At 34.5% G+C, this 25357-nt stretch overlaps 1 protein-coding gene across 1 annotated transcript; it reads left to right on the top strand.

Annotated features, from left to right (window-relative positions):
* Nucleotides 1–21478: 21478 nt before the first annotated feature.
* LOC131054861 (uncharacterized) lies at nucleotides 21479–23282 on the top strand. The gene has a single exon (XM_057989486.2). It carries the CDS (start codon nucleotides 22432–22434, stop codon nucleotides 22924–22926), a length of 495 nt encoding a protein of 164 aa, XP_057845469.1. The 5' UTR covers nucleotides 21479–22431; the 3' UTR covers nucleotides 22927–23282.
* The last annotated feature ends 2075 nt before the right edge of the window (nucleotides 23283–25357 follow it).

Below are 25357 nucleotides of genomic sequence, written 5' to 3'. Positions count from 1 at the left end.
CACCATCAGTTGTTTTGTTATCAAACTTTCTTAAGTTTAAACCTCGACTATCATCAGATACTTTGATCAAGTATCTTCGAGTCTCAACAGGTAAGCAATCATGGCCGCCTAGACTTCAACAGGCATTTCTCCTAACAAATGACCTAAGTCTCATCGGGCTGCTATGGTTCAAAACAACTCCCACTTCACCTCGTCATCCATCCATCGCTAGGCATCAGGAGATTTGTTTTGTCCGAAACTGGGGCATTTTGTATACTAAAGCAAAAGTGCTATTTAATATACAATAGCGCTCATTCTGAACAAAAGCGCTACAACCACATCAATAGCGCTCACAAAGCCCTACAATAGCGCTACAAAAACAAAAGCGCTAAAACCACTCTACAATAGCGCTATTAAAATGCAATAGCGCTCAATTAACTACACCATAGCGCTCTTTAATCAAAAGCGCTAAAACTTCTATACAATAGCGCTATTAAAAATCAATAGCGCTCAATTGACCCTACCGTAGCGCTAATTTATCAAAAGCGCTCAAACTTGCTTGCAAAAGCGCTAAATTCATACAAAAGCGCTACAACTAGCCTACAAAAGCGCTATTGCGGCACAATAGCGCTAATTTATGGAGCAAAAGCGCTAAAAACATAGTTCCAGCGCTCTTGCTCCGACTTAACTTGGACTTCGCTAAAAACATACCAAAAATGCATAAAAAGTGGGTTTTCGAATTTGCGTACCACTGGTCCATAGTCGGCTGGGCGCTGGTACCGGCGGACTCGCTCAAATCTGTGCTCGGTGATCGGAAACGGCATCGTCGCTCCTCGTTGCTCCTCCAAATGTCACTGTCAGAGCTCTAGTTTTCAACTGGTCGCGGTCACAAATGATCCTGTTTTCACCCCTTTCACCCCATTTATACCCCCTGACGTCACCGTAACTTCACCCCGCTCATCGCCATGGTCCCCGTGAACTTCCCGAGCCCCCCATTTCTCCATGTTTCCCCCGTTTTCTTCTATTTTTACCCAGTATGCCTAACTTCTTCTCTTCTACCACCCTGCCACTTTTCATTCTTTTTCGAGAGATCGCCCGATTTTTAAAAAAAAAAAATTTCGGCCCATCTCTCGAGGGGGCATACCACCCATTAAATTAACATTTTATGGGGCATTTCTTCACACCAGTTTTTCTTTCTTTGAAACGATGCGATAAACTGCACCGTCTCAAAGAGGGGCAAATGTAGTCACATAAATCTGTCCATTTTAAATTAAACGAATATTTCATATTTATTTGATTAAAAATCCACTAGCCACCAATTAATTAAATTAATATTTAATTAATTCATCCCCAAACATTCTTCTATTAATTAAATAAATTATTCAATTTATTTTAATTAATTCATTAAATCAAATTCCCATCAATTAAATAAATAAAATCTATTTATTTAATTAAATCCCCCTATTCCTCTTTTAAATAAATTAAATAAAACATTTATTTAAATCATTATCCCCACCCCACTTGCATTTTCCTACAAATGCAACTTGCACACATTATTGAATTTTTATTTCAATAAAATCCTATTTTCCCTCACCCACCAAATCCACTTGCAAAATCTAATCCCCTTCTAGATTCTTCTAACCCCTTCCTAATTAGCCTAATCCATCCTCTAATTATTGTCACATTCCTAAGCAAAATGGAGTCACTTCTCAAAGACCCCAAAGTCTTGGATAACCATTGAAAGTTTTCAACCTTCAACCACCAAAAACCCCAAAGTCTTTGAAAACCATTAAAGGCTTCCAACTTTCAACCACTTAATCCACAAAGTCTCCAATAACCATTAATGGTTAATTCAACTCTCCCACATGGTTAAAACATTTGTTTTGACTCAACCTCTACCCAACCCAAGGGTCTCATCAGGTCATTAATGCTTTGACCATGATTATCTCTTAATCATTTGCACAAAGGTTTATCCTTGGATTAACTCCTAATCCAGTGGGTAATCCTAATTTAGGCTTGACCCTTAGCCTTTAGATAACCATGAAGTCTTCTCAGGCATTCAATGCCTCCAACCCCTTTCTTTCAACCCAATCTTATGTTGACATTTGTCACCATTTCATTGGTGCAAATTGTGCACATGGATTCCCAACTTTCAAGCTTGACCCTTGATTAAACCTTTTAATCTTGGCCATCCATTGCTCCATTTTCCCTATAAATAGAGCCCATTCCTTCATAATCCAGATCCTGAAAACTTGTATGCATTTAGACTATAGCCATTTTAGAGAGCATTTTAGCATAGCATAACTAAATCTTGTCTTTTTAGTTAAAATACATCATTTTAGCATTACTATTAGCTTTTCATTTCATATTTGGAGCTATTATACAAATCTCAATCCTCCATAAGCATCCATAGTGCAAAAAGCTGCTGAGAGCTACACTATTTTGGAACTTGGAGAGGAGAGGAACAAGGGAGAAGAAGCTAAGGCCATGCTAAGAGGCAGTTGGAGATGTCTCATGATCATTTGTTCTATTTATTAGATATATTTAGCATGTTTCTTTTAGTGTCTCTTTTGGAATGCCTTCATGTTTTAGTTTTTGATTGACTAACGTTAACATCTTGTGTGTTTTGTTTTGATTGATCAAGAACTAACAATTGTGCCATTTAGGAGGGCATCAATTACCATTATGGATTTGTTGAATGGGTAAGGACATAGCTCATCAAATTTGAAGGCCCATTTTCAGCTATTCTCTTGTAATATATTAAGGGATGCCTTCATTTCTTCCCATTTAGTGTTGACCGAGAAAGGATTAGGAGACGAAGTAGAAGATTGATATTACGGTATTTGATATAACACCTGCTGTAAATGAAGATAATTCAATTGTTGTGGTGGATTTTGATATCTTGTTATAATTTGATAAACAAGGATTTGTTTTTGGCCATGCACTTGTTGTTGATATTGAGGTGGCTACGAGTATGTTGTAACATTCTATTGTTGTACCATTTTCTATTGTTGATATTGCACATTAGGGAACTATTGACCCTGAGGAGTGCCACCTTGGAGATAAATTTCCCTGGTGTAATTAGGATATCCATTAGATTGAGCATTATGTGATGGGAGATTTTGACTAGCGCAATCTTATAACTAATGAAAATGTGTGACAATTTAGGATGAAGGGGGTAGTTGCTAGTAACAAAATCGCGGTAGCGAGACAACCAGTTGAGAAGTCACTTGCGGTTGATATTATGGGGCACTGACAACCTTTGGCATGAACTGTACTAATGGGGTTATTGATGAAAATGACATTGTGTAACTTATGATCCCAGTCGTAGTCTAGATGAAAGATGACAATAGATAGCCTGATGTTCCTGTAGTCCAAGCCGATGCTTGAGTAGAAGATACATTTATAGGTCAAGTGACCGGATTGGTGAAAGGCATGACTTGCATCACACTAGACGTCATGGGAATTTGATTCATCAAAGGGAGCGATGTGTTAAGTTATGTAGATGTCACATTTACCAATGCATTGTAAACACCTCCTCCTAAAAATGGGGGTCCTGATAATTTGGCATAGAACAGTTGATAATGTCATGTAAGGGTATTCATAGGTGGTCGTATGACTAACGCGAGAGGGTCATTATGTGGCAGCGTCGCCATCGACAATTGGGTGTGTTGTTGGATAAAAAATGATGACATGGGTTTCTATAAGGACATTTGTTGTTGAGGGGGATCTTATGGACTCGTGGTCATAGGTGCATTAGGTGATGCAACAGTCATGCCTCAGGCAACCATGTTAGCGAAGATGAGACTTTTACAACTCCATGATTTCTTTGACCATTTGGGCGTTATCCAGATTTGAAAAGAATTGCTCTACCAGATTGATTTGGGAGCCTATCTCATCAAATTGGTTGACTATAGTGTCATCGGGGATGATAGGATTAAGCGAACCATAAGTGGTGAGAACATTCCTTGACATGATAGGACTGATACCTGAATTGGGATTTTGTTGTGGGTCTGAAAGTCCTAATCCCAATTAAGAAGATTATTGCTCCATAGCTTGTCTAGATCGAGACTGAGTGGTGACATGCATGAACTATGCGAGACAATAAAAGCACAAAGTTGACGTAAAAAAGTTGGACCGACTAATTGATCTGACCAAGTGAATGGAAGGAAGGAGATGAGGACTCAAAATATGACTGAATAATGTCTGATTGAAGCAATGTGACACTAGGATTACTTAAGAGGATACACTCAAGAAATCCCAAAAGGATAACACATTGTAGACCAAACCTTTGGATCAAGGTGATATTATCACATTAAGGTATGAGACAAAACCTTAGACACGATATAGTCCAAGGAGCAATGATGATCATTGCAAAAAAGATATAGACTACCTAACAATTTGAGATCAATGAGACCCATGAGGGTCAGAAAGACCCAGATCAATGAAGTGAAGGATGAAAAATACCGAAGGATGAGATGACAAAATGATCAATATGATGACAAATACTAGAAAATTGATGATGCAAGTCAGCTAGGACAAATAAATCGACCTCAATTGAAAATACGCCTGATTGTTGAACGAACATGCAACAAGGTGATAAGATCCAACTGACACAAGATCAATAATGACAAAGATATTGATTTTGATGTCATGAGACATGAAAGGATGATAGTCTAGCTAAAAACCAATAGAATCTGGGCACCGAAAGGACACCTTGACAAGATCCAACTTCTGAGACTAAGCACCAATGTGATGGGATAAAAAATTCAACCCTGACAAGATCCAACTCATGAGACTAAGCACCGATGTGATAGGATAAAAAATCCAACACAATATGAACAAAAAATCAATAGCGTGATGACATCAAAGGACAAAACCCGCCAGACAAGGAACAAGCTCAAATGAGCTAAAATTCTGATGTGACAAACAAATTTTGGTAGTGTAACGCCACCAAAACTATAAACCTGCTATAGTAGAATGCAAACCCGTGGGAGTAGGTGGTAAACCTACCACAACAAGATGCAAGCCCGTTATAGGATGACCAACTGAGCCAACTAATGATGACTGGCAACAAACCCACTAGATTTGGGTACAAACCGACCACTCTAGATAGTTATGAGACTATAGCTAAAAGAACAACATGGACCTGCTATACTTGGACTATAACTAGATCAACCGAGATAGAGCGAACCCGCCATAGTAAGGAGCAAACCCGCAGGTCTTAGAAGAAAACCTGTGAGAGTATAGAATTACAATGCCTATGCTAAGTATATCAATCTAGCTCAAAAACTGAAGCATTCCCGCTACAACAAACAGAAAACCCGCTAGAGGATGATAACAAACTCAATGGACAATGTAAATTGTGACATGTTTCACTACTTAGGCTACTTTTAACAAAAGACTTCTTGTGACACCAAACACAACAAGCACATAAGTATGATAAATGCATTAACAATCATGTACTTCCTAGGCTAGTCAAATGATAGTACTTGTTGAATCCCCTTGCCCAGAATACCACATTTAGTTGGATAGATAGAATATGGGAAACACTGTCTCTACTCCACAACACACATTTCTCGAGCATACCAAGCTTCAAATTTCTAGGGACTCAAAGATCCCGAGAAATTTACTATCTCAAGTTGAAGGGTACATGAGGGGTTTCTTCGACATGTGTGTATCACAACACCTGAGTCAACAAGTAGAGGGTTTTTTGGAAACTAAAGACAATTTGGTTCGTAGTGGGGGAACTTAGGTAGAACCCAGTGTCTACCCATGCAGAAGTGACTCATTTAACAACCCATTCCTAGTCCTCGAAAGGATTTTTACGCATCTCACAAAAGTGTTGATACTAAGGGAAAACTGTTGATGTAGATACACATCACCAAGCAGCCACGACTTTCACCCGACTTATTAATTTATATAGTGGGCTGAAGAAGTACCACTTGGGTCATTCCCTCTCACCCGACCTTATTGGCTACTTGGGAGGCATACACTCTACCTACTAAAATAAAATTGAGCATCGCTAAACACTTTTCTCTTGCATCCAAGACCACGAAAACTAGGGGAGAGGATAGTGTGTGTTAGCAGTAGGTCCACTCTATAGATGCACAAGCGTGCTAAACACGAAAGGCATGGTTGTTCTTTTCCTTTAAGAAATTGAAGTGTATCACTAAGCTAAAGAATAAGACACAATGGAAAAATTTAAAGCGATTAAAGGAATCATAAATGTTTTCGAGAAATCTCTCTTTAGTGGTCCTGCAACAAATTTGTTATTGTTTTAAAGCATGGGGCCTTTAATAAGCACAATTGGCTGCACAAACGTTAGTAAACATTCAATAAAACATCAAATGTTAGTAGGTTAGCAATAATCTGATCAAATGAGCATTCTGGAAAATGACAGAAAAATGAAGAACCAACAAACCCGCAAAACACAGTTCAAACCCATTAGACTATACTGACAAACTGCAAACCCAATATACTAGGGAGAAAACCCATTCGAGTACGTTTCAAACTTGCTAGAGTTAGATAATGCAAATAAACGTGAAATAGTGAACTCATTGGAACATGGAGCAAACCCGACAAAGAATAAAATATAACACATATTTAAACACTACCAAGAACCCTAGCAACAAACCCACTATAGATACCTACAAACTCATTGGATTGATAAAATGTAGAGTAATAAAACAATTGACCCAAGAGAAAAAAGACCCAGACTTAACCTTGACTAATTCTGCTAGTTCAAACCCACTATATCTGAAATCAAACTCGCGAGAGTACAAAATATTAGCTAAAAATTATAATTGCAGCCAAAATGGGGGAGCACGTTCCTATTGTAGTTGGTCACGAACTTGGTAGAGTAAAAAAATGACTTGGTGCCAAAATAACTTCCGCCAAAGTGGAAGTCAAACTCTGAAATTGCGGTTTTGCCACCAAGTGTAAAAAATGTGTAAGTAAAAGCACTGAAAACAACAATAAACAATTAAATTGACCTGTGAAGTGGTTCCCACCGAGTGTGCCAAACAATGTGTGATGAAAATGTAGGTGTAAAATACAAATGATTAAAAGCTAAACTAATAATTGAACAACCACAAATAAATCAAACACCTTTAGATCGAGATGCTAAAAAGGAAATAAACAGAGCTAAATTATCAAAATGATAAATAAAATGCAAACCCCATTCGAATTCCTTGATTTGATTATCTTGTGATTAGATGTGTACTCATGACATTGTGGATGCTCGATTTTGCTCCATGATGTTCGATACAAGATGAGATTGATGAAAATGACGTGCAATGTGAGTGGTTATTCTGGCATTATGAAGGTATGGATATATGAAAGTGGATGATTTGCCTGGAAAATGGATGGTTTTAAAAAAATGGATGGGAGGTGAAAGGAGGTTGGAAATGAGACACTTGGTCTTCAAAGAGGACAAGTGAAAAGCCTCAAAGTGCTATGTGGAATAAGATTTTACACTTGTCCTCACAAGTGGCTCATGCAAAAAAGACAAGTGTCCCCAAGAGGAACACATGTCTTGGAAGGGAATGACATGTGTCCTTAGGGACATGTGTTCATTTTGGGCAATAACCACGTAAAATTAGATATTTTCCAATATTTGGAAAATAAGGAATGTGCACACACATGTGAGGGGGTGGGGGGTTAATTGATAGGATAATGCTGGTTAGAATCCATGGGCTAGGCTAGGGATTGGGTTAGAAGTTGGTTTAGGTTGGGAGACATGTGACCAAATTAGTTAATTTATGAAATTAGAAGAAAATGATGACATGAATAAAATAAAATAAATGAATTATGTTATTTAATAGAAGAAAGGTTTAAAAGGGGACATTAATTAATTAAATGATTAATTAATTAATAGGCTAGGGACATGGCATCATTAATTATATTAATTTAGCCAAAGGAACCGAGATTCCATATTTAATTAAATAATATGAATTATTTAATTAACATAAGCAACTAAGGGATTTAAATTTGATTAAACTAATTAGTCAAATTTGAGTGTCTACATGAATCTATTGTAGTATTTAGCTTCTTTTCTATTCCAACCAATGGTAAATAAAGATCCTTCTGATATAGATAATCTTCCATTTGCATCTTCCATAGTTGATAGTTTTGGCCATTAAACTTCTCAACCTTAAGCTTTCCTTCTTCTACCATTTCTCCCACTCGAATCTAAAAAAGCTTGCCAAATGAGTAAAAAAATACATGGCTCAGATACCATTTGTTAGGGTTTTAAAGGAAAACTTGAACAATAAACAATTATATATAATGTAGAAAATAGAGGAAAAAATAATAAATGACAATAACAGAGAGATTTAACGTGGTTCACCCAAAATGGGCTACATCCACCAGAGAAACAATAACCCACTCCTTTTCTATTATCAAACGAAGAGAAAAATTAAATATGATATCTTGCAGTAATACAATTCCCTCATAAAATAGAATTGTTTTCTAGGGAAAACAAGGCACACAAAATATCCACCATTAGATCTATGACAATGATAATTCATCAAGATACACAATAAAAAATAATACATAAAATGTGGTTTCGAGGTTGCTGCCCCCAAAATCTCTTGTCGAGGCACACAACCCTCGAACCCCCTACTAGAGGGGGGCATCCTCCTTGGAACCTGCAAGGGGTGTACCCCCCTTGAAACCCCCCACACTCACATATCAACACTAACTGATATTGGAAAAAAAAATGTAGCTAAAAAAATCACTAAAATTTAAGTCTAGCAGCATGATCAATCACCACATACCAACAATCTCCCACTTGGAGATTGATCAAGATCCACACCAAACAAGCACTTAACATTTGTTGTGTTGAATTATTAGATAAGATAATTTGGGATTATTCTTCTATTCAACCTGGTCCTCTTTGTGTTCATGGCTTTGATAATGTTCCCAAAGAGTCACTTGGTATAGTCATATTACCTATCAAAGTAGGACCTATGACTTCACCCACTCCTATTCATATCATGCCCAATGATCTTAACTATAATATTCTTCTAAGTAGACCATGGTTTCATTATATTAAAGTAGTCCCTTCTACTCTTCACCGTACAATCAAATTTAGCTATAACAATGAAATCCACATAATCCGTGTTGACCATACTCCTTACAATATTATTCGAGATTACAAAAGTTGCATATCTCCCTTTCACACTATGATTGCTTCATTAACACAATCTCCTATCAATGATAGAAAATTATTGGGGTACACTAGACTTTAAACATTACTTTCATGGATATAAGGTCCCTCAATATAAAAATGAAGTCTTGAAGCAACCATTTATCCAGGATTCTTCTATTTAAATCTCTTCCTTGAACACATGTCTTGATGATGATTTGGGCTCTTTAAAATATTTAACTAAGAATGAACCCTCTCCCCTAGACATTTGAACTCAAATTTTTATTCTAAACATGGATGCAATAGATGTGTACAACAAATTCTTGAGGCTAATGAGAAATCTACATCACACTTTTTCAAAGAAGGTTTAGGTTTGCAATCCCCTCCTTTATTGACATCCCTTCCTCCATTGTCTAATACATCTATGTGTACTTATAAATTATCATCACAACAAGAGAGTATTTTGTATGAGCTTCTTGAAGCCAAGTTGATTACAGTCCCTTTGAAAAATAAAAAAAATAATTGTAAGAAAAATCAGCATAATCCTTCTTTTTGCAAGTATCAAAAATTCCATTGCTATTCCACCAATGAATGTCATGATTTAGAGAATCAAATTCAACAACTTATTATAACTGGTGTCATTCAAATACTAGATGACAATGAGTTGGACTCTCATCTTATTCCTCCTACATAACATTTAAGCTCCTATTATGTTACTCCTCACTATGTGACATTGTCGGCTTACTTATTGGGGGCTTATTGTCATTCATGGTTGTGTAATTTCAGGTGCAATCATACTCTTTGAACAACATAATAGTATATTTATTCACATCTCCATGCTTGGGAGCCAAGAATAGTCTTTCAATCATTCCTTGTTGAGTTGCATCTTTCATAACTTGATGTCCTTTATAGCATATAATTATTTTCATGTGAGTAAATGTATGTCCCTTGGTTAGGTCCTATTACTTGCTTGAAATAGTACATATATTATGAATTATCTCTCCTTACATAGTATGTTATCCTTCACTAAGAATTTAGTTTTCCTAGCAATATAGATGGTGTCCATTCTTGGTCTCCTTCGCTCTTGAAGATGTTATCTTAGATTAAAGATTTACTCTTGGAGGTAGATATCTTCATGCAAATATCTCTTCCTCCTTTTTCAATCATGTATCCCTTAAAAGGACCCCTTTACACTTGTTGCAAGATATCTCTTTTACAACTATTACCTGAAAAGAGCTATGGCCTCTTTGGCTTGGATTTCATGTACATTGTTTCTTATAGTATATCTCCTTGGTATTAAAGGTGTGTATCCTTGTTCCTTTTTCTTTCAAACCTTAACATATCAACATAGGCTATGTTGACATCTCAAAGGGGGGCATATATGCGGCCTCCTAGTTGTATTTTTAGTTAGCTTTATCCACTATCATACATGGAATTGTTTTATCATCACGCTCCATTCCTAAAAATATCAATATTATATAAAAAGATTGAGTTGACTAGCATAAAACTCTCCTTTTCAATTTGCACTAAACTTCAATATAATTTTACTTGCATAACACAACTTGCTAGACCTTTCAACTCTCTTTGCACCATATTTTGGGATGAGTTGACTAGCATAACATAGCTTGCTAGACCTTTCAACTTTTCCTTTCTCATGTTTCTTAGGATGAGTAGAACTATCATAACACATCTTGCCAGATTATTTTGACTCTCATTCTCCACATGGATCACACAACATAACACAACTTGTTGTCCTGTGAGAATTTGTGCTTCCATGGATCACCTAGCATGCCACAACTTGCTAGCCTATGGAATCCATGCTCTTTTCTCTCTCACCCATGAACTTGTAAAATAACACACCTTGCTAACATTAGATCATGGTCTTTTTTCCTTTTAATTAGTGTATGTTCTTGTTCTTTCTTTATGTCCACTTGTGTTCTTGAAATAACATCTTGAGAAAGATATTAGTGGTTGAGCCATTCTGATTATCAAGGTCTCTTCAACTAGTTGACTTGGACCTTTGGTTTTAGTACTAATATTGTTTACTTTATGCATACTTGAAGGTTACTTGTATTGATTGATAGTATCCTATGCTTGGGGGCTTTATCACCCCTCAAATTTAGTATTATCCTATCCCTAGATTATCTTACATTTAGATGCTATATCTCTTTATTTCTACTTTACTGTGATTATGACCATAAGATCATAATTTACTAAAGTGGGGGATACATGTAGCATCATAAATTGTACACCTTTAATTGGGGTGTCCAATTTCACTCTCCTAGTACTCATTTTAGTATTTTTTGTTCCTCTATACATTATGGTACCTTTTATCATTTTAAATTGATTAAATATTATGAGTCTTATTCCACTTAATTATGAGTCTTATTCCTCTTTAATACATCAACACACTCTTATTTGGGTCCTTATTTCTAGTTGTGCCCTTTATCATTTATTATAAATCTTGCCCCATTTCAAATCTCGAGACATTTTTCCCCATCTAAACATTATATATTTTCATACAAATTTATCTTTTGACGTTAGAACCCTATTATCTCACATCCTTAAAAATTTGGGCCTAACATGTCAGGACAGGGGTGTCGCTCACCACTTTGTTTGACTTTTTGCCTCAATTTAAGGATGACAATACGATAGTATTATCCTATTTAAATATATCTCCGTGCAAAAAAAAAAAAATGTAAGTTGGCCTAAAGGTGATTTTATTATGAAATCCCTACATAAGGCATTTATCTTAATTCATTTCATCATCTATCATTATCACATTCTTTCATCTATGAGCTTCATTCCAAGAGCAAAAATTCAAGAGTAAATTTGTTTCAAGGAACAAAAAGCTATATCAAGGCAAATTCATTTATGTTTAAATTATGATTTCATGATGGATTATATGTGATTTATCATTTAATTGCATCAACACGCGAAAGACTTATCCTAAGGACATTGCTTCATCAATTGAGGGTGTAATTCGGTCAATCATTTCAATTTAAGCATTTCTAATGCAATTCTAATTCAATTCAATGGTTAATTCAAAATTTCGGGTTTGACCTAGGCAAACCCCTATAAACAACTCAAACACCCTTTTTTTCTCTTGTGTGTAGTTATAGGTTTTCAATGGAGACAAAAAGATCAGGAGGAATTTAGGAAACAAAGACAAAGAACCACACCAAGCCTATATAGGGATACCTTGGACAAGGACGTGTACAATGCCCCTATCCAAACAAGGGCACCTTGGGTGTGTTGCAAATGTAAATGTGTTTGATGTATTAGTATGGTTGTCATTGCCGTCAATGTACTGATTTTGTATTTATGTGTTTGGTTTTTCTCCGCATTGTTGATATGTGTTCATGATGTGTTGATATGTTCTTGGATATTTCCTTGATATATTTCTCTAATGTTTTGGTGGTCCAGAAGTTGTGCTTTGAAAGTCTATGCAATGATGATTTTTTTTGGCAAAGGTTGCAGTGCTTTGCATTTCTCCAAATTTCCAGTTCTGTTGATGAGATTTTAGATTTATGTTATTCATGTGTATATATTTGTTATTCTAATTTGACGTGTGTTGGTGTGCTATTGAGTTGTGGTTTTGGATATGATAAGTTCGAGTTTGGTTAACCCGAGATGCTCTATCTTTTTCTCTGGTGATTGAGACATTTGGATAACGTGTTGTTGCATCATGGTGTGGTCCACTTCTCATTCCTTCCCACTACAAAAATGCTTATTGAAGACCTATTTTGAATTGTGTTTCTTTATCTCCTTGGCTGACTTGATAATTCTATTTCAAAGATCAACATACATGAAGAATGATTGTATTGAGGAATGTGATAGAAAGAAATATAGAAATTGGATTGAAAACAAGATCTATCTCCTATTGGTTTGTGCGAAGTTATGATTGGTTGTAGATGATCAATATGGTTGTGTGACGATACTATTTGGTACCAGTGGTAGTGAGCCTAAGGTTTCTTCCAACAAGTAATGTGTTTATTTTAGTGGTGGATTATTTCTTTCTTTCTTTCTTCTTCTAGGAAGCGAGCCCTCTTTCTTTTTTTGGCAGTTTTAGTTAGGCAGTAAAACCACCGACAGTGAGGATTTCTGGTAGTGAACCATCTTGTAAAAATCACCTTAACCAAATGTTACCCTAACAGGTGTTTTCACATTGATAACTAACATTCTCTATGTTTTTTTTCCCTTCTTGGGTTTTCCACATCATGTCCAAAATTTCATGTGTATGATCGTTCATTTTTTATATCTGCTCATGGTTAAGTAATTAGAGATTAGTTTACTGGATCTGTTTCAATGGGAAAAGAAAAATATTTTTTAATGTACAACTGATTCACCCCCCTCTCAGTTGTTCGAGATATTCAACAATTGGTATAAGAGCTTTGGTTCCTAGAAAGTGAGACTATCTACTTGAGGAGATCCGATGGCACACAAATTGACCACTCCTACTTTTGAAGGGTTTGAATATAGATTCTAGCAAGTGAAGATGGGATATTTGAAAAGCTATGGAGACCAAGTATGTGCAACCGGCAAATGGACCTACTACACTGGATGAGATTGAAGCCTATGAAGAGAATGAGAGAGCAGGGTATGCTATCTTTAGTGCCTTATCTAAAATTGAATTGGCAAAGGTTGTTGCATTAGGTACTGCTTATGACGTCTGTGAAATATTGAAGAATATATATAAAGGAAATGATAGAGTTAAGCTAGCTAAGATGCAAAATGCTAAAGGTAGATATGACAACTTGAGAATGAAAGAAGATGAAGATATAACAAACTATGTTCAAAAGGTTGATAGTGCAGTGAATGAGATCAGAGATCTTGGTGGTACCTTGGATAATAAAGATGTGATAGAGAAGATCATAATGACTTACCGAAATTTTACAATGACAAGATTTTAGCTTTGAAGAAACCTATGATTCATCAAGGTTTACCAGAGAATAGTCGTATGTCACCTTAACAAAATTCGAGGTGAGGAAGTTTGATAAAGACAGAGTAAAAACAAAGACAACATTTAAAGCATCGAAGACTACAAATGAAGATTTAGATGGTGAGAGCTTGGATGAAATAGAAGTGAATTTTGTGAGAAATCTAAAGAGAGGAACCAACAAGTATAAAGGTATGTTACCCCTTAAATATTTTAAGTGTGGAAAGTTTGGTCATTGTGCATCTAGATGTCTGGAAAGAGGATCAAAACCAAAATTTAAGGAAAACAAAGGAAAGTTCAATAAAAAAGCCTACTATGTTAGAGATGATGCTGGTATTTCAGATGATGAGTGAGATTATGAGGATGGTGATTGTTTATTCTTGGTAGAAAAGGATGGACCAAAATCTAATAATAATTCTAAGGTTGTTGAGATTGTTGCTTCAACATTGCATGTTAGAAGATATATATGAATGGTTGATTGATAGTGGATGTTAAAATCATATGATAGGTGACAAAAGTAAATTTGTAAAGCTTGAAAAATATGATGGTGGTTTTGTTAGATTTGGAGATGATTAGACTACTTAGATTATTGGAATTGGTTCTATTACTTTTGATGGAAATCATATCACTAATAATGTTTACTATAGAAAAGGATTGCATAACTATCTCTTGAGTGTTGGGAAGAGGTGTGAAAATAGTTACAATGTTGTTCTTTAGGACGGTGGCTATGAGATCTGGAAGAGATCAGAAATATTATTGTTACAAGGAAAAAGATAGGTGGAAACATGTATCAATTGGAAGTTTCTACTAGACATTTCTTATTATCTTAGGTCAATGAAAGTTGGCTATGGCACTGGAGGATGTGTGACATCAACTTTGATAATTTGGTGAAGATTAGCATGACAAGAGCCGTGAGAGATTTACCTAGACTGACTAAACTAGATAATAGTATTTGCAAAGAATGTCAAGTAGGAAATCCACAAAAAGGAACATTTAGAGGAAATTAATAATATTCTATTGGATTATTGGATTTGGTACACATAGATCTTTGTGGTCTAACCTAAACAAGGAGTTTACAAGGTGAGTTATTTCATGCTCTTAAATGATGATCATTCTAGAATGACTTGGGTTGCATTTCTAAGAGAAAAATCAGAAGCACTGGAGACATTTAAGATATTCAAAGCTAGAGTTGAAAATGAAGTTGATAGAAGGATTAAATGTTTAAGATTTGATAGAGGAGGATAATTTATTTTTAATGAATTTGATACCTTATGTGAGAAATATGGAGTTAGAAGACACTTATCTGCTCTGAGGACACCTCAACAAAATGGAGTAGTTGAAAGAATGCACATGACTATTCAAGAGGTGGAAAGAACTATGATCAAAGAATCAAATCTATAGGAGGTTTACTGGAGAGAAGCAATACATACTTCTATATATACCCTTAACAAATTTCTATTTGAGGAAGAATTATGGGAAGACATCATATGAGTTGTGGCATGGAAGAATTCCCTCAGTAAGGTGTTTCAAAGTTTTTGGAAGTGCTATATTCGGAGAGATGAAAGAAATCTTGAAAATTTTGATAGTAGAGATGATGAAGGTATATTTCTTGGTTACTCTACAAAGAGAAAAGCTTACAGATGCTATAACAAGAGGGTGGACAAAAGTATTGAAAGTGCAAATGTGAAGGTTGATGAAAACATTTCAAAAGAAACTACTATTCAAGCAGGTTATAAATTTGACGAGTATACAAGAAGAGAAGAAGAGAAGAACAGGGATGAAGAAAAGTAGAAACAAAATCAGGTTGCTTTGGAAACTGTACCAAAAACCCCAAGGTATGTGCAAAAAAATCATTATGAGAATCAAATTATAGGAGACAAAAACAAAGGAGTTATTACAAGAAGCAAATTTGTTGAAGAACAAGTTCTTTTATGTTTACTTTCTGAAGCTGAATTGAAGATAGTTGAAGAATATTATAAAGATCAGAATTGGATGAAGGCTATGAAGGAAGAGCTGGATCAAATTAAGAAGAATTAGACTTGGGAACTAATCTCTAAACCGATAGATAAGAACGTTATTGGAGAAAAATGGGTATTCTAGAATAAGTTGGATGAAGATGATCATGTAGTGAGAAACAAAGGAAGGTTGGTATGCAAAGGATACACATAGGTTGAAGGAATTGATTTTGAAGAAACATACGCTCGTGTTGCTAGAATGGAGGCTATCAGGATGTTTTGGATTTTGCAACAGTCAAGGATTTCAAAGTGTATCAAATGTATGTGAAATAAACATTTCTGAATAGAGAATTAAAATAAGTTTACATTGAACAACTGGAAGGATTCAAGTTTACCAGATATCATGTACGTTGATTGTCTTGCAACCATATTTCAGCAAGAACCGAAGGAATCTGATGTTATTGAAGTAAAGAGGATATTCAGATATTTGAAAGGAACGAATGATTTCAGATTGTGGTACCCCAGAGGATTAAAATTTAGTCTGAAAGCTTATACTGATACAAATTGGGTAGGAAGTGTTGATGACAAAAAGAGTACTAGTGGTGGAGCATTTTTCCTTGGCTCTCGGTTAGTTGCATGGTTAAGCAAGAAGCAAGATTCTGTATCTTTATCAACCACAGAAGCTAAGTATATTACAAAATCAATCATGTGTGATAATACAAGTGCAATCAATGTCTCTAAGAACCCGATACTGCATTCGAGTACAAAGCATATTTCTATTTAGTATAATTTCTTAAGTGAGAAGGCGTTGGACAATGAAGTAAAACTTAAATATGTACCTACAAAAGAGCAAGTTGTAGATCTTTACAAAGGCTTTGTGCAAAGATACTTCTGAGTATCTTCGATAGATTGTGGGGGTCGTACCCTTTCCTAGTTTGAACTAAGTACATTTAGTAGTGCATTAGTCCAGGGAAATTTATGCATATTTCAATCTAGGCTAATGTTTTGGGGCTTCCTCTTAGGGGGAGCTGTGTGGATTCTAAGCTTAGTTGTTGCTTACCTTTGTCCTTGATGTCAAAGGGGGAGAAGTTTGAGAAGTTTGGAAAGATTTAAAATTTAGAGTTTGTGTTTGTCATTGATGAATGCTACCATCAATGACAAAGGGGGAGATTGTTGCAAATGTTTGATGTTTGATGTATCGGTATGGTTGTCATTGATTTCAACTTACAAACTTTGTGTTTATGGGTTTGGTTTTGCTCCAAAGTAAAATAAATTTTAATATACAACTGACTCATCCCCCCCTCTTAGTTTTTCAAGATATTCAACAAGGTTATAGTGTCCATAAACAACTCCAGATTTGACAGGATCTTGGTTTTGGGTCTTAGGAAGAAAATATAGGTTGGTGTGCAACAATTGGAAGACAAAGGCATTCTGAGCAACCTTGTCCAGTGAAATCAACTTCAAAGTCAAGACACATCCTACTCATTTTTATACCTGTTGTGAAGGTTCTACTTATGAATTAGTTTGTTTTAGTTTTTCAATCTTTCATTGTCTCATACTTAGATCCTAGTTCAATATCATTCCAAAATCATTCACTTTCCAAGGTAGCAAAGGAATAGAAGCCCTAAGGTATCATTTGGATCTCTTTGACAAGAGTTAGTCAACTATAATTACCCCTTTTATGTCTATTTGGATCTCTTTGACAAGAGTTAGTCAAGTATAAAGCAAGTGATAAATCTATATTTGGATCTCTTTTTATTATTGAGTGTTATCCGTAATGGAGAAAATCTCTCTTGTAGGCTAGCTCATGGAACAATTATTTGGATAATAGATCTATTTTGATCGAGTTAAAATAGTTTTTTTTACTTGCTTGCATCAACAAAGTAAAACATTATTTTGAGGCCTCTTAGTAGAAGGATTTCATGGATTGTTTTTCCCTACTAAGAAAAAAATGATCCTTAAGGAATTCTTGTTCCTTAAGAAAATTTTCTTTTCAAATAAAGCAGATGTTCTATGTTGGATGGGTTTGAATGCATGTGTGGACCTATATAGTGAAAAAAGTTATCAATTTATATCTCACTTTCAAAATTTTATGATTTTTCTAATCTCTCTTTATTTGGATAAGGTTGTCTTGACAAAAGTTATGGCCTTTGCATGCCTAAATTATACAACAAAATCCTGACTAGTAATAGATTAGGAAAAATAGGTCTAAGTAACAAATTTATCTTAATTAGTATGGGGTCTATCCTAACTCTTTATATAACCCCTTTACAAGATATCTCGTTCTCCATAGATGATTTTCTAATCTCTCTCTATTGAGATAAGATTGTCTTGCCAAAACTTATGGCCTTTGCATGACTAGATTATACAAGAAAATCCTGACTAGTAATAGATTAGAAAAAATAGGTCTAACTTACACATTTAAATGTGTATTTTTTGTTATTTTGATGAGGATAGAAATCATCTCTTACTAAACTATATATTTACACAAAAATGTTAGGATGTCTTTGCTATTATCTTAATTAGTATGGGGTCTATCCTAACTCTTTCTATAATCCCTTTTACAAGACAACCTCTTCTCAATAGAAATATAACTTAAATAGTATTTAGAAGGTATCTCCATCAATCCTTATTTGCCATTTTCGGAAGGAAAAAATAATCAAAGTTTTCAAAGACTCTTCTAACTTAGTGGAAAATATTAAACATAAATTAGATGTAATCATTTCAAGAATAAATAATTATTTTATATATATGTTAGAATTCTTTATATTAAAATATTTTCTCTTTGTGGGATAATGATCTACCAAGGAAATGAATTTATTTCACCCTTTGTTAATGGATCCATCAAGAATTGTGTTGCAAAACCAAATTGAATACCAATTAAGTGGTCTCTTTCCCAGTCTCCTCTCTTTAAAACAACTTTGATGGAGAATCCCATAAGAATCTTAGCGTTAGTGTGGAGTGAGAGGCACAAACACTTTTTCTGTTTCCCAATTTTACTAGTTGGAATGAATAATGAAGCAAATATTTAAGCTCCAAGCTTTTGGCTAGGAATTGCACGGAGAGAAAAATTAAGTAGGTATACATAGAAGAGGACTCCATGTTAACAATAAATGATATTAAGACTAAAAATTATGACAATTGGCATTTGGAAAATATTATTCAAATTATGTGGAGTCCATTGAAAATATTATTATATATGGGCATGGAGCTATTGGAAAGTAATGAAATTGAATAAAGGCCATCTAATTTGGCTACTCATGGTAGTCAAGAATATATGAAAAAAAAATTGGCCTTTGGAAGGATAATATCCTCTTATTTGTGAAGTTGAAAGATATCAATGTTATTGTGGATTTACTTTCAAGGGACCAATCCCTAATTATAGAAAGCATACTTTTTTTCACTGTTTTCTTTGTAGATTTTTTTGTCTTATGTAGGTACATGATATAATCTTCACACCATCGGTTAGATGCATATTTTTAATTTTATTCCATCTATACCCTCTTCTACAAAGAATGCGTGCTACAGTACCATGCAAAAATTTCTAATCAATCTTTGAAAGTATAAGAAAAATCTAAATTTTCTTATGGTGACTACAAACACATGAATTATCAAGTGTATGAATCAATATTCTACACATTTATTTTTTATTTGCATTAAATTGAGTCAGGTGAAAGATTTAAGGGTAATTGATGTGATGATACAATATATACAGAGAATTGTTTAATATGAAATCTTTGTCTATGCTTCTTGTTCAATTTTTGTGAAGATGAATAATAAACATATTAATAGAAGAATTGTGTTGCTACCTAGCAACTATGAGTATAAGGGCCACAAATACTTCTCACTAGAAAACCTAAGCATTGTCTTCATACTTTAGACAAGCACTTTTGATAAAACTATTTGTTGGATATAATTGATAAGAAAATTTTGATTGGTTATCCTTTGATGTTACATAACAACATAATTGTTGCTATCTTTCTCTCTAATTTAAGGGACATGGTTTGGGACATAGTTTTTCTCAAGATGCTAGAATTTTTTTGCTATTGATGTTTACAATATTAGTCTTGGTGAAGCTTATGCTCCTACAATTGATTGTTTATGAAAATTTGCCTAAGTTAAACTAATCAACCTCCATACTAAAGACTTTAAAGTAGCCATGAATAGTTATAAAAATGAGGTTAATGCTACTCTTATCAAATAGTTTTGAGTGATGTTCAAATGTATTCATATTATATAATAAAATTTACTAATTACCTGAGTAGTGGAAAATAGAGATTGTGGGGAAGCTCAAAGTTGCTCTTTTAGAAAAAATATAGAAATTGGTAATTTTAATTATACTGGTAGATGTTCCCCCTAATTTTGTTGGTGACTAGTGTTTCTCTTTGCTCTATGTGTACAATTGTTATCAACCAATGCTCAACTTTCTTTCTTGCTATCTAATTTTGTATAGACAAATTTTGACATTAACTCTTAATGTAATATTCTTTTGGTAAATATAATACATTATAGGTGGGTTAACACCTTTGATTAAACATACAAACAAACTCTTAAGTAATATTTTATAACAAGAAATATAATTTCAATCAAAACTCATATGCTTTATCAAATTCATCAAAATTATTATTATCATAATCATCATCACAATATTAACATGATTTATATAAAAACCAAAATCTACAATCCATCAAATACGTCCTTATATCCAACTTCACACTATATAATCTAACAAACTAACCTTGTCACAACTTAAAAAACTCACAAGCAATATTCACAATTATATCTTATTCTCATGACAGATCATGGAATTTGATCCAAAACATTGGTAATAAAAACATTCACGTACAATCAAATCTAAAAAAAAACTAGACAACTATTTTCATGATTTTAATTTACCATCTTTTAAAACAGAAAAGACAAGGCTAGTTGTCCTACAATACCATTTGTAATGTTTATAAAGCTTTCTCCCTACAAACCCAAAAGTCCTCCATTTCTTTATTAAAAAACACTATCAAAAGGTTGAACAACTTGCAAGGTGGGAGATTGTTTTAAACCCAAGGGAGAGGTATATACACAATCAATTTCTTTAGACCCAAGGGAGATGTATATACAAGGAGGTTTCAAGGCAAGAAGTTGTGTATATACCCATCAACCAATTTGAGTTTATGAATTTTATAGAAAAGCTTTTAGTTTAAGATTGCCCTGGTTTCCAATTTAGATTTCTTGCCAGTCTGAACATGGACCCACATGAACCAGTTGGCCGCAAACCAACAATTCAAATGAGCAAAGAATCTCACGTTTGTTTCACAATCATATTAATACCACTAGATATTTTCAAAAGCAAGCACAAACCCCAAAACCAATTTCAAAACTGTAATTTTTTAATGAGAAGGAAGCGTCATGGGTACTGCACAATAGGAAGACAAATACATAAACAAGCCATTAAAGCAGAGAAAAAGGCTTTTAGAAGGCTTGTCCGCCTCCCCTTTCTCTTTCATGCTTTATATGGTACAGGGAATAACAAACCCTAGTGAGGGCCACTTATACAAAATTTTCTGCAACTTTGTTATTTAGCCTTCACAAGTATAGAATTTCTTCACCCTTCAAACAGTCCGCCGCCCACTTTTGCTCTTTTCAGCTTGTACTCCATTTATATACAGTCCTGCTTTTGTGAAACAGCAGGCGCACCGATTGACCCACTTTCATGACTTTTCTTTTATCTCGTGCATGCGCGTGACATCTTTTTCTTCATAATGCCTTGGCTCTACTCTACCTTGAAGGGCTATTTATAGAGCCCGGGAGAACCATTCTTCTTTCGTGAACTCCAAGTCTTTTGCCTTGGTAACTTCAAAGATTGGGAGAAGTTCAGGCAAGAATTTGCTTTGTTCACTTGAAAGATTGAGAGAAGTTAGGGTGAGAATTAGATTGAAAGAAGTTGGGGGCAAGAATTTGCTTTGTTTATTTCAAATATTGAGAGAAGTTGAGGCAAGATTTTGCCTTGTTCACTTCAAAGATTGAGAGAAGTTGAAGTGAGAATTCGCCTTGTTCACTTCAAAGATTGAGAGAGGTTGGAGCAAGAGGGGCAATGATTCACCTTGTTCACTTCAAAGATTGAGAGAAGTTGGAGCAAGTGAAATTGAGGCAAGATTCGCTTTGTTCATTTCAATTATTGAGAAGTTGAGGCAAGAGTTTGCCTTTTCAAGATTGAAAGAAATTGAATTGAGAATTCACCTTGCTCACTTTCAAGATTCAAGATTGAAAGAAATTGGAACAAGAATTTGCCTTGTTCACTTCTAAGATTGAAAGAAGTTGAGCAAGATTTTGCCTTGTTTACTTCCAAGATTGAAAGAAATTGGAGGCAATAATTTGCCTTTTTACTTCCAGGATTGAAAGAATTTGAGGCAAGAATGATGAAGATGGAGGCTTCTACAAATTTTGTCAAGCAAGTTTGGTCTGTAGTGAGAGGTGTTGTGAAAACCAAGTCTACTGCTCTGAAAGACAGAGCAACTGATGTAATGAAGTCAAAACTGGTTGCTCTTGGGCTTGTCAAGAACAAGAAGATATTCAAGGCGATTTGTCATAAGATGAATGTTTTGTTTCATGCTGAGAAGGAGGAGAACAATGATAATATGGCGCTTGCTGTTTGTGCTCCTTCTGCTGCTGAAGCAAAGTATGAGCCGGCTGAGCTTGATTATCTGTCACATACCCTGTTTGAGTCACCAAGAAACTCCATTTCTTCTATGCTTGATGGTCGGCTTTCTACCTGTACTGATTTGGTCGAGCTGGAAGATGAAATTGATGATCTGGCTGACATTTTTATCAAAAGATTTCATGCCCAGATGCGATTTCAGAAGCAGAGTTCTTTCAAGCGCTACCAGGAGATGCTCAACAGGGGTGTCTAAGTGCCTCTGTTTTTTCCATAGTAGAAAAAAATACATCAGATCCATCAATGATTATTGTATGAATCATTGGACGATTCTTATTAGAAGCACAGTTAGGAATAATTTCATATATTATAAATCATTTGTATTGTCCCATACAAAAAATTATATAAAAAATCTCACAGAATCGAATAAATGCCAATAATTTTTCCCGACAGATCTATCAGAATTTATTGTCCCACATTCTCTGATATTCAGTCTTTTCTTTCATTTGCCCCATTTATTTGTGGAGTTATACTCCATCACTGGTTATAAATTGTATTCAAGAATTTTTCAAAATGAAATGACAATAGAAAATACTTCATGATTGATATCCTTGTTCGGTGATAAACATTCTTACAAAATCTCTTTTAATCTTGGTTAGATCAGTGTAAACTATTGCCTTACAGCTATCTGTATTAGCTGTGAAATCGTAACAGTGGTATTTCAATGGATTTTTTCTCTGTAAATATTATAATTGAGTATCTCGACCTTTTGTTTCTGGTGAAAGTTAAAGAGGTACGTGATACTTTATTGATTGCCAGCTTTTAATCAATCTTACGACACGATCGCTCTTGGGGTACGTTAAATTTATAACCTTTGTTATCAGTACTCATCTTTTCATTGGACATTATAGATTTGATTGGTAATCAAATATTTGTTTTAAAGTTTTTTTTTAACATTAGGGAAGTGTATCAATAGTGGACATAGTTAACTTCGCACATCTTAAGCTCTTAAATTGTTCATCCGATTTCGATGATTTTTTTTGGTTCATCCGATTTCGATGATTTTTTTTGGTCCTCTCCATATGCAACTTATCTGCTTAAAGCTATTGTTTTGCCTTCTCAGTAGTAACGATGCACGCTGTGGAATTCGTTATGTGCGCAAAGGTCAAAAAGTGGTCATTTCAAAGTGTCGTCCGATACATAATCACCTTTGTGCCAATAGTGGATAACTCAAAATATCCAGTAGTAGTCCAGTAGTAGTGGACAAATGTCCCAGTAGTTATGCATAAATGTCCAGTAGTGGTGCACAAATGGGCTAGTTATGGTAAAAAAAGCTAAAAAATTATCCACTATTGGTACATGTGATATTCATTAATGGACTTTTCATTAACAATTTTTTGGGCTCCTTTGATATCTAGTAACAGGAGGTTGGGTTGACAAAAACATGACTATCATCGGTACCATGTCCATAACTGGTGCTCTTCCCCTAACTTTACTTTAAGAAATGATTTGTATTTAATATAATTCTAAGTACATGGAAATGGTTATTCTTATTTTGTATAAAATTAAAATTTATTTTGATTAATTTATGCAGAAGTGGAGTTCACATATTCTCTTTTAATATTTACATATCCATTATTAGTCCCGCCTATCTATAGGCGGAGACTAATGTTTTCATCTCTGCCTATTAATTTGCTTTGAAATCTGTGACAGACATTTATACTAATGTTTATTTTATAGTTTATCTTAATTTATTTATTAATATATTTTTCTTTCTATTTTTACATTTTTCTAATTGGTTGATGTATTTTTTCCTGGGGTTTTTGTTTTTTTCTTTAAAATAGAAATAGATGACCAATCAAATTTGACTAAGTAAGATTTTCTAATGTTAAAAAATTTAAAATTTGAAATCTAATTCACACGGAGTTAAATCATGCGGCGGGTGACAAATAGTAGGTAAGACTTTCCGACTAAGGAAGATTATTTTAATATTATTTTAGTAGATGCCGAAAAGGTAAAATGAGTTCGTGGGACCCGTGAATGGATATATTTTGGGATAATACAATAATATAATTAATTGTATTCTATCTTTAATGATCGTGCTGCCAGGGTGGAAAGCTTATCCGCAAGAAGGATTTCTGGGTACCGTATTGCACAAAGACAAACTAGAGGAATTATTTCCCCTTCCTACGTACAGCTTTTTAGATTGTTTAAATTAAATTAAATGAAAAAATAAATAAAAGTATTTATATTAAAAAAATAAATCTAATTATTATGTGTATTATTAGTCCCGCCTATCTATAGGCGTTATTAATATATTTTTCTTTCTATTTTTTTCATTTTTTTGATTGGCTGATGTATTTTTTTCTGGGTTTTTACTTTTTCTTTAAAATAGAAATAGATGACCAATCAAATTTGAGTAGATAAAAATTTCGATGATTCTCTAATGTTAAAAAATTTAAAATTTGAAATCTAATTAAGTCGCTCCGCGATCCCACCATCATGTTGCCTGCCCCTGTTGCCCAACTCCTCTTCCTTTGCCTCGGTGCTGAGAATTAAGACCCCCATCTTCCTCCATGATGCTTTGTATTTTTCTACATTGGCCAACAAAATGTTTTTTTTTTACTTCCACCGTCAAAACTCTGTATGCAATTAAATCGTCACCAGATCAACATAATCTTTAAATT

This window comes from Cryptomeria japonica, chromosome 9 (genome assembly GCF_030272615.1).
Source record: "Cryptomeria japonica chromosome 9, Sugi_1.0, whole genome shotgun sequence".
NCBI classification, from domain to species: Eukaryota; Viridiplantae; Streptophyta; class Pinopsida; order Cupressales; family Cupressaceae; genus Cryptomeria; species Cryptomeria japonica.
The sequence above is the reverse complement of the archived record's forward strand: the minus strand, read 5'-3'. Positions and strand labels throughout refer to the sequence as shown.